The 13,523-nt window shown below is 43.2% G+C and overlaps 1 protein-coding gene across 1 annotated transcript; it reads left to right on the top strand.

Annotated features, from left to right (window-relative positions):
- The first annotated feature begins 442 nt into the window (after positions 1-442).
- On the top strand, positions 443-12,932 carry si:dkey-14o18.2 (neuronal pentraxin-2). Its single transcript, XM_042077482.1, has 6 exons — positions 443-490; positions 6,030-7,340; positions 8,235-8,799; positions 9,019-9,269; positions 11,346-11,525; positions 12,668-12,932. Exons 2-6 carry the CDS (start codon positions 6,540-6,542, stop codon positions 12,875-12,877), a joined length of 2,007 nt encoding a protein of 668 aa, XP_041933416.1. The 5' UTR covers positions 443-490; positions 6,030-6,539; the 3' UTR covers positions 12,878-12,932.
- Positions 12,933-13,523: the final 591 nt, after the last annotated feature.

The raw sequence follows: 13,523 nt of genomic DNA, 5'->3' as shown, positions 1-13,523 counted from the left end.
AATAATACATTAAATATATCAGCCATAAATCATACATTAAATTGTAACCACATTTATGTCTGCCTGTATTCAAATCTACAGACACAAATACGTGGTATAACACACATGCTGTCTAATACTCACTGAGGTAACCCATACACACCAGAAATAAAATAGCATTTGATTGAGCATTGTAAAAGTAGAAATGAACTGTGAGAATCTTTCAGGAAATGCATGGGGTAAAAGTATGAACAGGTAAATAGGAGAGAGAGGGAGAGAAAGAAAGAAAGAAAGACAGAGAGGTATGTTATAAAAGGCGAGAGAGAAGAGAGAGAGAGAGAGAAAGAGAGAGAGAGAGAGAGAGAGAGAGAGAGAGAGGAAGAGAGAGGAAGAGAAGGAGGAGGGAAGTGAAAGTTAAAATTATCCCTCTTCACGCAAATCCTTCTCAATCTGATCAGTACTTGAGATGGACTAGCCAGCTTGTGTCTCCATGGTATCGCATGGACTGCAGGTAAGGACAAATATTCTATAAAATACTTAACTTCACATTGAACAAACAATACAAAACATTCTCTTATTCATTTAGACACTTGTAGCATACCATATAGGTTTTATTCCTTCAGTAGTGCTGTGTTTGATCGTGACACTGTTTAAATGGTTCAAATGCTGTCATGAGGATTTGAGCAATCGTTAGATATCTCATGGAGGTACTTATATTGCATATATTGTGCGTTGTAGACAGTGAAATGTACTTTATCTTTACAATGATTAGGAAACCTGCAGTTTCCAGTTTTAAAGTTTTATCATAATAAGGGCCTATTATTAACCAAGGGCCGACTGAAACCTTGCCATAATACTGTTGGATATTCTTACACAAAAATATGGAGAGAAAGAGACGTCTTCGTTTCCACTCTGTAAATGTACATATTTTAACTTTAAAAAAATTGTTGAATGTTTTTGATCTTGTATAATAATTAACAACAGCAAGGCCCAAACTGACCGATCAGGCTGGGATACTTATTAGACTGGAATAATACTTTACTTTGCATGTTATATTTGTTCAACATCAAGACATGCATTCTATAGTTTACTGGTTTTCTTTAGTTTAGTGTGGCCTGTTATATGTCAGTCACTGCATATCTTCTGAAGTTTAGCCTGCAGAGTAAATCATATCTTCTTTTAAACACAGATTTTGCCATAGGACAATTGCATTATTTCTATCTCTTTTCTATCCAAGATCCATTGTGGTGTTTTTCTAGGTATTGCGAGGTATTTTTGTACCCTTTCATGGAGGTATTTTAGTCACCTTGAGTCAGGGTCTCCTTATTCCATGGTCCCATGTGATTTTAAGTTCTCAGGGGGGAATACCCCCAGTGGTGTTTTCAAACCATACAGTTTCATTTAGCCTATAATATAGGCTAATCGTCTAGCTATTATCTACTATTTATACTAATGGTTGTCATTCATTTCATCCAGCAAAGTGATTTAGGGGATCATTTGGTATACCAGATTTTGCCATATAGGGCAGTTGCATAATTTCTATGTCTTTTCTATCCAAGATCCATTGTGTCCTTGTTCCATGGTCTCATGTAATCCAAAGTATCTTCTTAAGTTCTCAGGGGGGTATTCCAAGTAAACTGGAATTTACATTTACTTGGAATACCCCCATTGGTGTTTTCAAACGATACAGTTTCATATCTATATACTCGTCTAGCTATTATCTGCTATTTATACTGTATGGTTGCCATTCATTTCATCCAGCAAAGTGACAAAGTGACAGGGAAACATTTGGTATACCATGTATGTGAATATGTTCTCTGTGAATACTATAGTATTGTGTGTTATAGTGTGTGGCATAGATAGACAAATACTTAGAGTATCAAGAGAAACATGGCTGCCAGATCAACACTGTCAGATCAACACAGCATAGAAAAGCTCTTGTTTTTATTGACTCAGCAAAGCTGCACAGCAATGGGACGTCAATCCCTGGTCCACTTCTTACTGGGAGTGTTGGGAGCTGTCCAGAGCTATTCAAAGTCTTGCTGTTACTTAACTTCAACCTAGATTATGTCATGGATTTAGTTTTATCACATCTGACCAAACAAGCTTCAGGACCATTTTATCCCAGGCTGACCAACGCCTGTGGTCAGCTAGAACTAGCCAAAAAGCAAATAAAGCCCATTTGTTTACCAATGTTTCATAAATGGACAAACTATTCCCTACATAACTTCTAAAGTAAAGCTGCATTTTGAAGCTTTCGGTTTCATTTCATTTCACATGAGATTGCAAGGACAAATTGGGATTCAGTACTGGAGAGTTGGTCTTGATATTTCTACAGGCTTTACTCAGTCATGTCTAACTGAGGGTGGCAACACGTATAGTGAGGTAGCATAGCGGCTAAAGACCTGGGCTAGCATGCAGTAGCCTGAAAGGTTGTGGGTTCAATTCCAGCCTTCCACCGTTGTGCCCTTTAAGCAAGGCAATTAATCCCGAGTGGCTCTGGGGAGAGTGGCCCTTGTAATATAATTGACATACATGACCTCATACATGACCTGATCTGACTAAATGAGTCACAAGTTGCATATTCTGACACAGGCCGATTACTTCAAAAACCCTTGAAAATATCAATCTTCCTTTTTTGGTGTTATATGAAAGAAGAGACATTCAAAATGAATTTCTCCAAGTTTCATACTGAAGACAAGAATGTAGCAGCTAATGTTACAAAATTTAAATTAAAGTGGGCAAATCCTACCTACAGTTTTTCAATTGTGATTTCAAAAGCGATTTGCTATATGACTTTGATCAGGATATCATTTTAAAACGTATTGTGTCCTCTGTCCATTGATGCAAAAAATGTTACATTTTGGGTCATTGTGACTCATTTTGCCCGAGATCGGGTCACACATGTAAGTCGCTTTGGATAAAAGTGTCGGCTAAATGAAAAGAAGATGTGATTATGTTGCCCTTCCTTGTCTAATTTGAGATTAATTTGACATTCAGTATAGCTATTTCCCTCATTTGTACCTGATCTCAGTATTTTGTTTCGCAAATGAACCAGAGGTTTCTAAAAGTCATGCTTACTGCCCTTAATCTGTTGATTAGATTAGCCTTTTCAACCCCATTCATTAGCTTGCGTTTGCAGTGCAAGTGCAGATGATGTCCAGCGCTCGCGGTGAAGTTCACATGCCATTGCCCAGTTAGGCCACACCCACTGGTGTGTCTCCAGGTGTGATGAGACACAGTCAGACCCACACACAAGCCTCTTAGACTGCACACACACACACACACACACACACAGAAAGAGTGTCGAGGACTGCACAAACATGTGACAATGGTGCTATTGAACAGTCTCTCAGGGCGTGGGACCTCCTCCCTCCCCTACGGTCTAATAATCCCTAGATCCACTTAGGCTGGCGCTCTGGCTCCTCCCTCCCCCGGGCACGTTGCTGCTGAAAGTGCTGTGAGCTCAGGGTTTACTCTGGTGCGGGACGGCGCACACAGCCCTGCCGGCCAGCTTCACACGGAGAAGGACGTGGCAGTGTAAAAAAAAAACTGTAACCCAAAGTCTCAGACAGACCGGAACACAAGACAGCTGTTATTTTCATAAAAGAAAACTTGGAGTCAGTTTTGTCATTGCTAGTCCCAATACAGTAGTTTTGTTATAGGTTCCCATTTTCCTAAAACAAATATCTAAATCTTAATTACGAGAAGATGACAGGTTAACTTAACCTTGGGGTCATGGATGGGGTGAAATGTTATTATCATATTTCAGGGTTCTGGAGAGAGTCTGTATGAACTGGCTGATTGCCGACTGTAATTGCTTCTACACACATACATGTTTACAAAATCCATTTTGGACATGTTGATTTACGTAGTGAACAGTGCATAACCCCAGGGCTGTTTAAAATGTGTGATCATAAATTAGAGCTTAATTGCCTTGCCTCACAGTTTAATGTACCTTCTTGCACTTCACGTAAAGTGTTGTGAGTTGGCAACATCCATTATTCTAATGAGGCTCTTTAATGTATTTTAAAGCTGGTAACTGAAGAGGACTAATGTTCCTTGTTGAGGCCCAGTATACAGTTGGCATAAACAGCAAAAAAAAAAAGAAAGAAATGCACTAAAAAGATGGCAGGCCCTAACTGGCACGGTGGTTTTAAAATAGCAGCTATTTTTCACAAGCAGCTGCTCAAAACAGATGACAGCATTTGGAGTCTATTTGTGATTTTGTATTGTGATTGTGAATAACACGCTAAATAAATGTGGTCCTCTGATCTAGACAAGAGAGCAATAATATTTGCTGGGATTATTTAGAGGCAAATTTAGGGTATTGTTGTTGGGCTTTCTTCTGCGTTTGTTTATTTTTCTATTTTTATGTGCAACCTTCAGGGTTGCATTTTTAACAGGAGGCAGAAGGCGAGTCATTAAAACACATTTGTAGTAGTAAACATTCTGTGTTTGCCAGTGTTTTGGATTATGTGAGCTACAAAGGAACGCTATGCTCGCGGCACAAAAGCTTTGTAATACACAAACGAGTGTAGATGTGTGGATGCTGAAACACTAGAGCAAGAGCTAGAGGTGCTAGCAACACCGGGGTCATGGGTTTGGCACCCAGACATCACACATGAAGATGGGAGAAAAATAGTCTGTGTCTGAGTCTATGAGTCACTATGGGTAAAAAAAATGTCTGAAAAACATTAAAATATCAATAAGTAACATGGCACACGGCACAAAACTCACAGCAAAATATGAATTTATAAAAAAAAAAATAATACACCTGTATATGACCTCCATTTCACGGGTAGGTCAGCTGACACTTTAGATTTCAAACAATAATGTAGATGATCTTGATGACAGATGATACATTCTGCCAGTTGTTCAGATGAGCCTCAGCGGTGCCAGAGGGGTTTCTAGCCGTGGCTGAAGGCATGTTTGTGCCTCTGGGGTTCTTGTGGTCATAAGAAAGACCTTTCTACCTTCCTACATTTCTCAACATTATGGGTCATCTTGGCAATGGCCCCATGTGGGAGAGTGAGAACCACATGTGCACACACAGGCTTACAGACACAAACATCCACACACACACACACACACACACAATCTCTTTCTCTCACACACACACACACACACACACAGAGACATACTCATACCCTCTCCTTTCCCCCGTATTGGTGGTGGTGGATAGGTGAGGGGGTGGGGTGGGGTGGGGGGGGGGTACTCTCTGAGCCCATCAGTCCTCTGTCCTGGAGTACCCTGGCATTGCGGTATGAATCACTCCATAAAATATCACTCATTGTGTTGACTGCAGCTGTAATCGGATCAGCTCTCTCTCTCTCTCTCTTTGGGGGCTTCCGTGCCCTGCTCTGCCCGGCCCTGCCTTGTACGTCATACTGGCCGCAGTTCTGCTGGTTCAGGGGACCCTCCTGCGGCGACTGATTGGCTTAGAGTAATAATATCTGGAGATGTGCTGCTCAGTCAATGGGCCAGATGCTTATGTGATTTTGTGGTGCTTAGTGAACAAACATGTTCTCAAACAGCAGATTCAATTTGTAAAGGGGATTACAAATGAAAGATTACAAATACCAATCTTCAAGGAATATAAATACACAAATACACAAAAGTCAACCTTTTTCAGCAGGTCTTGGTCTATGTCCAAAATAATACGGTTCAGGCACAGTTCATTTGTCACTCATTCTATGACAGGTAAATGTGTCTCCTCAGATTTGTGTCAGATTTAAAAATACACAATATTTCCACTATATTGATCTCTCTCGCTGAGAAGATCCAGCTGACAAACTGGTGCTCATCGGTTTCTCTATCAAGAACTCTTTTTTCACAAAACATGGACTCACTAGTGGAATCACATACACTAGTGTCTGGAGCTTAAATGCTCCATTGTGTCATGGAAACCAGCACATCTTAGACAACAGATGTTGCCGGAGTTGCCAACTTCATTAGACAAAATAATTCCCCTTCCAGACGTGTGTTTGTTCCTGGGCTCGTTGTGTGTGGCGTGTTTTCTCTGACCCTCGTCTCTGTCTCCTCCCCAGGAGTCCTCCTCGGTGCCCTCACAGATCGGCGTGACCCGGAACTAACGGGATTACGGCGGCAGCCAACCGCAGGAGAACCAGTTGGTCAGGATCAACAAACGGACACAGATACAGAGGCGGGAGATAAGAACAAAGAGCGGCAGCATATCAGTCTCGTGCGTTTACAAGCCTCGTGAGTTTCACAAGGAGCTACTGTTTGTCTGCCTTTCCGTCTGTCTGTCTGTCTGTCTGTGTCTGCCGGTAATTTTTTTACATGGAGCACTTGTGTTGACATACTGAGGAATACCACTGGAGAAGAGCACCTGTTGGAATAACACGTTTGCTGCTTTTCTGTCTCAAGGCGTTTTGAGAATCTGACAAGGAGTTTCCTCGGGAGTGGTTGTATTTGTGTCTGTTATGTTCTGCTCCCACCGGTCGGTCCTCCATGACTTCCTCTCTTGGTCTACGTCCTGCCGCAGATAAAGAGGTGAGGACTGAACTGTCCAGGAGAGCAGAAGCAGGACACAAGGGATGACGATGGCCAAGGGCTCCAGCATCTCTTCACTGTCCCAACTGGGAAACCCGCTCTCAGTCCTCCATCTCCTGGGTGGAGGTATCCTGCACAGTCTTTGCCCCCCACCCCTCACACTCCTCCGCTTCCTCATCTGCACCCTCGTTCTATCGGAGACTGCTGGTAGTTTACCGGGCCTGGAGTACGACCATGGCTCGCAACCCAAATTTGTCTGCACCCCCATTCCTGCAGACGCGGACCCTTCCTGTTTTACTCCAGGGGACAGCCATAGTCCTGGGCACGGCCCCAGCCACGGAAGTGGCCACGGCAACGGTCACGGTACCGGCCATAGTAACGGACACCACGGGCCGACAGTAGGGCGCGGGATCATTTCGGACGAGGCCAAAACCACCATTCTCCACCTGCGTGAGAGCTTGGTCCGGCAGAAGGAGACCATTCTCGACCAGCGGGAGACGATTCGGGAGCTGACAGCCAAGCTGACGCTGTGCGAGGGCTTTGGCAGGGGTGCTGGCGGTCACCATGACGACGACCACCACGGCCTCGGGCACCACGGGTCCTACCACGGCCCCTCGCATCACTATGACGACCACCATACGGACCATCACACGGACCACCACACGGACCACACTGATCATCACACTGATCATCACACTGATCACCACTCTGACCCCCACTACCCCTTAAACAGCCACCGGGACAGCAACAGGGGCAAGGGACCGTACATGGGCCACCATGGATTCTCCCCTGACCAGACCGGGAAAACTCTGCAGGCGCTGAAGGAGAAACTAGATGCCCTACAGGTGAGCGTGATGTCTGTTTCACTGGGGGGGAAAGTGACAGACTTGGAGAATAAATGGACACAAAGTATAATATAATAAGTACCTCAGGAAATACTTATGAAAGACAGTCAGATTACAGTTTGAATTGATAGATAGATAGATTGTTAGATAGATAGGTTGATTGATTGAGAGAGAAAGGGAGATAGAGAGGAGATGTAGAGAAGAGTCAGGGCAATGAAATGTTTCCATTAATGTATTTTTTTGCATGTTAAGAGTCATCCTAAAGCTGTCTGAAGGACACCCTCTTTCTCAGACTACTGACTCGTACTTTAAGGACAGCACCCTAAGAGGAGATTCTCTTCCTCCGGTCTCACACTGTGTTGCTCCATCAACAAGTACCATCAACAAGTGTATTTGGATTTCCAATTATCTGAATCCCACCCCCACCCCCCCCCCCCCCCAAGGTGTTGTCTCCTTGTGTCTGCTTCATGGAGGAAGTGTTTGACCCGTTTGACCCATGTTGCAGTGGCCCCAGTGTGCGGGGTGCTAGCCGCTACTGTCAAGGCCAATTAGCGCGATCTGCACTGACATGCCATTAAGCAGTGTATTCTGTCGCCAACCTAAGCCGGATTTTCTCTGAGACAGTCAAGGAAGCCTGAGAGAAGGGAACAGGCTTAAGATGTCACAGGGCCTTCCTGCAAAATGTGCAGCATTGGCACGCAATAGGTTTTTTTTTTTTTTCAAGGCGCCTGTCTGGTGATTGATACACAGGATTTATCAAAATAAATAAATTTAGTCAAAACAATAGTTCATGATTTTAGATACTGTCAATGTAAACAGAACATTTTAGAATGTATAAGAACAGTTGAAATTCAACATTCAGTTTTAATGTTTGATCTTTTTTGTTCTTGTTAGGCCCGGAATTCCACGAGTACCTACTCCAGTTCCTTGAGAGACCTCTTGCAGCGCAGAATCAATTTACTGGAGGAACAGCTTCACCATTACTATGGCTCACACCATGGTGGCTATGGTGGTAACCATGACAATCACCATGGCCATGGTGGCCACGACGACCACCATGAAGATCATGATGATCACCATGAGGATCACCATGAAACTCACCATGAGACTCACCATGACCCACACGATCACCATGACGATCATCACCACGACCGCTTCAGTCATCGCTATGATCGCCACAACACTCACCACGGTGACCACCATGATACTCACCATGATAGCCACCACGATGATCACCATGGTGGTCACCATGACACTCATCATGATGAACACCATGACGACCACCACAGTCCCCACCATGACAGCCACCACGATGACCACCATGACAGTGGTCACCACGATGACCACGGCCACCCTCCTGCGACGGGTTATGGTAAGCAGCCGCCAAGAGGACCGCCACGTGGGTCTGCCAAACTGGACTCTGTTCTAAGCCAGCTCCATCACCGCAACACTGAACCAGGTATAGAAACACCTTTCCATGACTCACCATGTTCACCAAATAACATAACAATTAACTTATTATGTTGTCGCCCCTCACAGAGCTCTAAAATTAAATAAAATTAGGTCTCTCTTAGGTCTACTCTGGCATAACACACATGAGCAGACTCTACCAAACCTTATTCATAATAGCTTTAATAGAACAGTTGTCATCAGTACCCTCCTTATTCTCTCTTGACAGCTGGTCGTCCCAACCCCAAGAACCCGGACGCTTTCCAGATCGGCTTCCCCATGCGAACCAACTACATGTACGGCCGCATCAAGCGCACGCTCCTGAATGAGATCTTTGCTCTGACGGTGTGCCTGTGGCTGAAGGGGGGGAACGGGCCTGGCATAGGCACCCCCTTCTCCTACTCCGTCCCCGGCCAGGCCAATGAGCTGGTGCTCATTGAGTGGGGCAACAATCCAATGGAACTTCTGGTCAATGACAAGGTCAGTTTATGTGCATGTGTTTTCAAGCGAAGGGAATCTTTTCCAGTAATTTTAGATTCAAATGCAGTTGCATGCATGTATGCAATATCCTGTTAATTGACACCAAAATACAGTTATTTATTTCATTGCACCTGGAATCTGGAATGCAACCTCGATAAAGGCTGTGTGCCGAAACATTGGTTAAATAAATACACAAAGAGGGATCAGAGTGTGAGGCTTCTCTATAGTTTTTTTATCTGATAAACCGCCTGGCTAACATCTCGACTTTCGACTTGGGTGTGGTGTGCATCCCTTCTCTAAACACTACTTTTATTGGCCTCTGTGTGTGTTTCGTTGCACCACAGACATTAATGATTTCTGTATGTTTGTTTGTGTCTGTGTATAGTAAGTACATACAAAAGCAATAATGTGAACCTGCAAGGCTGTTTGCATTGCATCAACAAACTGGTAATCCCAGCATTGTCAAACACGATTTTCACATTGCTTAAGTTGTGCACTGTCACGCTGTCACGCCACTTAAGTCTTGTGGGACCCTACAGTACATTGTCCCTCACCCTTTAACCTTCCCATTCTCGTCAGTCTCCTTAATTACTTAAGACGCAGAGAGTGTGAGACAAACTACTTACAGAAACCAAAGGGTGGGAGTTCACAGAAAAGAACGGCCTATGCTCAGGAACCGGCATTGGAGTTTGCCTTTTACCTGTCCTTCTATGTCTTAAATTACTTCAGAAGCAGCCTGATAAAGTTGATTGAGATTAGGGTCTAAGACAATGAGATTTGGCAACAAAGCCACAGTTAAAGCTACAACAACATCCTTCCGTCATGGGTGACTTTGCCTAAACGACCTAATTCTAATTCTCAGAAGGCTCTTATTGTTGGTTCTTTAAGTAGTTACGTTAATTTATTTAATGTGGGAGAGAATGAAAAAGGCCTAGTTCTAGTTGTTTAAATTCAAACACTAAAAAGATTCCCTTGGGCATCTCACAAGAATGCAACAACAGGGTTTTTTTTGTGAAAGTATCTTGATACTTATATATTTTGACTAAAAATCCAAATGTAAAAATGGTTGTTCAGAATTCCCAAACAAATTGAGTGGTTCAGACAAAGATTGTATATGACAGAGCAAGATAGTTCGTCATAGTTCATGTCTATGGGTGCAAAATGGGGATCGAGTCCTGTCTGCATAAAGAGGTATTGATGAGTGTACGTAGCAACCGGCCAACAGCAGCAGAATAAATAACAGGTGCACAACTGATATAAGGTCGATTTTCTCCATACTGGAGTGCTCAAAAATGCTAAAAATGTACCTGAAATGGTCCGAAGGGTCTGAGGATCATGAAAACGTGCCCAAAATTCATGGCCATAGCCTTCAATAGAACAGTCGCTGCCTCTGCACTGCATAAAGGGGGATTTTGACACGTCCCCCCCCCCCCATGTGATCCGGGTCTCCGGAAGCGACCCCTGATGAAATATCTTCCTCCGCCATATACAGTACAATCTTTGATTCAGACATACTTACTGGTCCCCTAGTGACTGTATCCTTGCCCTAGTTATTTCTGATTCGAATTAGCAAAATAAATTTATGAAGTTGTATCAATGCAATACCATGACAAGATGAAGTTTATGAAGTTGTATCAATGCAATACCATGACAAGATGAAGTTTATGAAGTTGTATCAATGCAATACCATGACAAGAATTTCTGTCAGGCTGATGGGAAATCAGAAGCAAATAATATGCAGTAGCAAATTAGCAAAGTGTTAAATTGAAAGCAAAAACCACGTAGCATAGATAAAGAGAAACAACTACAATTGTAGCTTTTGTTGTTAGCATGTTTCTCATGGTTCTAGTCTTATTCAAGCCCAGTGTCCATGGGTAAGATGGCTGTAAAAACACATCAAAGCTATTGCAGGATCAATGCTGTAACCTATTCACAGGCATAGCACTGTGGTTCATATGAACTTGAGTTCAATTTTTCAAATCTGCAGGGTGCTGCAGGGTCCAATGAGCTAGCATTTTAATATTTCTGTCTAACTCTCCCTCCCTCCTCTCTCTCTCCCTCCTTCTCTGCCTCCAGGCTGTGACCCTGCCTCTCTCGATAACGGACAGTAAGTGGCATCACCTGTGCATCACCTGGTCCACACGGGACGGTGTATGGGAGGCTTACCAGGATGGCGTGAAGAGAGGCTCAGGAGAGAGTCTGTCCGCATGGCACCCCATCAAACCCGGTGGAGTTTTCATCCTTGGCCAGGAACAGGTACGGCCATGCATCACTGAACATGACAGCTGAACAATCAGAATCAGAATAATTTCAATGGCAAAAGGTGTTTTTTTAGAGTCTTTATACGGAGGTTTAAATAGGCCATTTATTTAATTAAATAAATAAATAAATAAATACATAAATAAATGTAATACATTTAAATAAATACAAATTTCAAAACCTCCACGTATAAAGAATCCTTGAGACTGGGGCGAGAAAAGTGTAACCTTACTTTACTTTAAAGTATGCTGAACTAAGCTGGTAGCAGAATGTATAAGCGGAAAAACTCAATCTGCAAGGACAAACATTTCAATTAAGATCCTCATTAGTAAGACATTCCTCAGTTTCCAACAAAGACACAGCTGCTGCTAATGCACTATAATTGGAAACCATAATAGGATGCCTTGGGGTACCTTCCAAAAAGCATGTCAGAAATAAACATTCATTTCCCTTTGATTAAACAAGACTGTAAATTAAAGATACACACATTTAGTATGTTGGAGCATTGTGTGTCGATTCTAAGACATTCTTCTCCACCTATTTGTGGAGAGAACACCTGTAAGCAAAAGCACAGCTTACCATGTGCTTTCAAGACAGCCATCGTGGATCATTGTGTTTATGACCGAGAGCGGATTTTGGATTGAATTTTTCATGGTAATTCATGACTGCTGTCAGCGACTGACAGCTCCCGGTGACAGGCTGAGCCAGAAATGTTTAAATGTGATGACATTTACAGGGACCTCTCTCCTGAACAATATTCATGTCATCTCGTCACTGGCACCCCAAAGTGTTCATTTTGTTATGAATGATTGACATTGGCTTATGGAATTTGCGCATCAATAGATCAATATACTCTACACCATACACTGTTATACGTGTCTAAATATATAAATATATATAAAACAGTGTAGTCATAATGTATTATGATTGGATAATCATCGATAATCACTGGCTCTATTGACAGGGCAGTGTAATGACTGTGTTGCCATGGCAGACAGATGCGAACACCATAGAGGGCTTCAAATCTGCTTTGCATAGTTTGATTGATTTTATGTTGTGTGAAAGACAAGTTGTATGTGTACCATGTGAACACAAACTAATTCTTTGCTTATTGTTTTGTTTTGCTTTCTGTGATGCAGGACACCCTCGGTGGAAAGTTTGATGCCACCCAGGCATTTGTAGGTGAGATGTCCGATCTGCAGCTGTGGTCTCGAGTGCTCACGCCTCAGGAGATCAACAACCAAGCCTCTTGTCGATCCCACTTGACAGGCGACATCATTACATGGATGGAGTCGGTGGTGGAGTTGCATGGCGGGGTCACCAAATACCCCTTTGACCCCTGCCACTGAGGCTGACCGTACACAGCAGAAATGAAACAAAATGGCGGCCATTTTGGGTCTGAAGACTTGGCAAAGGCAAAGGCATTGCTTTTGTGCGTACTGTATAAATGACAGAGAAAAAAGAATGACAAAACAAAAGAACATAACACACGAATGGATGGAGAGGGCAAACGTGTGTTTCTCTAAGTCTCTAAGTGTCAAAGTGGCACTGACTAACCTGCTGTCGCTGTAAGAGTCCCCATACCTGCTAATAGGATTCACTATCTTTACACGGGACCCTGTAGGACCTGGTATTAGCCGAGCACCTTGAGTATTGGCAGCATGCCCATGCATGTACTGGCTTTGTGATATTTCTCTCCCCTGGGCCTCACAGTGGTACTGAAAATACCAAAGTCCTTTTAGGCATGTCCCTCTACTCTGTGGCCATATTGCAACGCACTTTGGGCACTTATTGGGAATCTATTTTGGGCAGAACCGCACATGCACAAGGTTTCACGACACCAATCTCGCTCCAGCTGTGAAATCCCAACACAGTATTGTTATGATGTATACACACGGCATGATTGGCACAATGTATTCACATGTCAACTTTTGGCCATGGAAGGGGCGGGACATGTGTAGACAACTGCCATATTGGCGTTACGAACCAACATCA

This window comes from Alosa sapidissima, chromosome 21 (genome assembly GCF_018492685.1).
Source record: "Alosa sapidissima isolate fAloSap1 chromosome 21, fAloSap1.pri, whole genome shotgun sequence".
Classification (NCBI taxonomy): Eukaryota; Metazoa; Chordata; class Actinopteri; order Clupeiformes; family Clupeidae; genus Alosa; species Alosa sapidissima.
The sequence above is the reverse complement of the archived record's forward strand: the minus strand, read 5'-3'. Positions and strand labels throughout refer to the sequence as shown.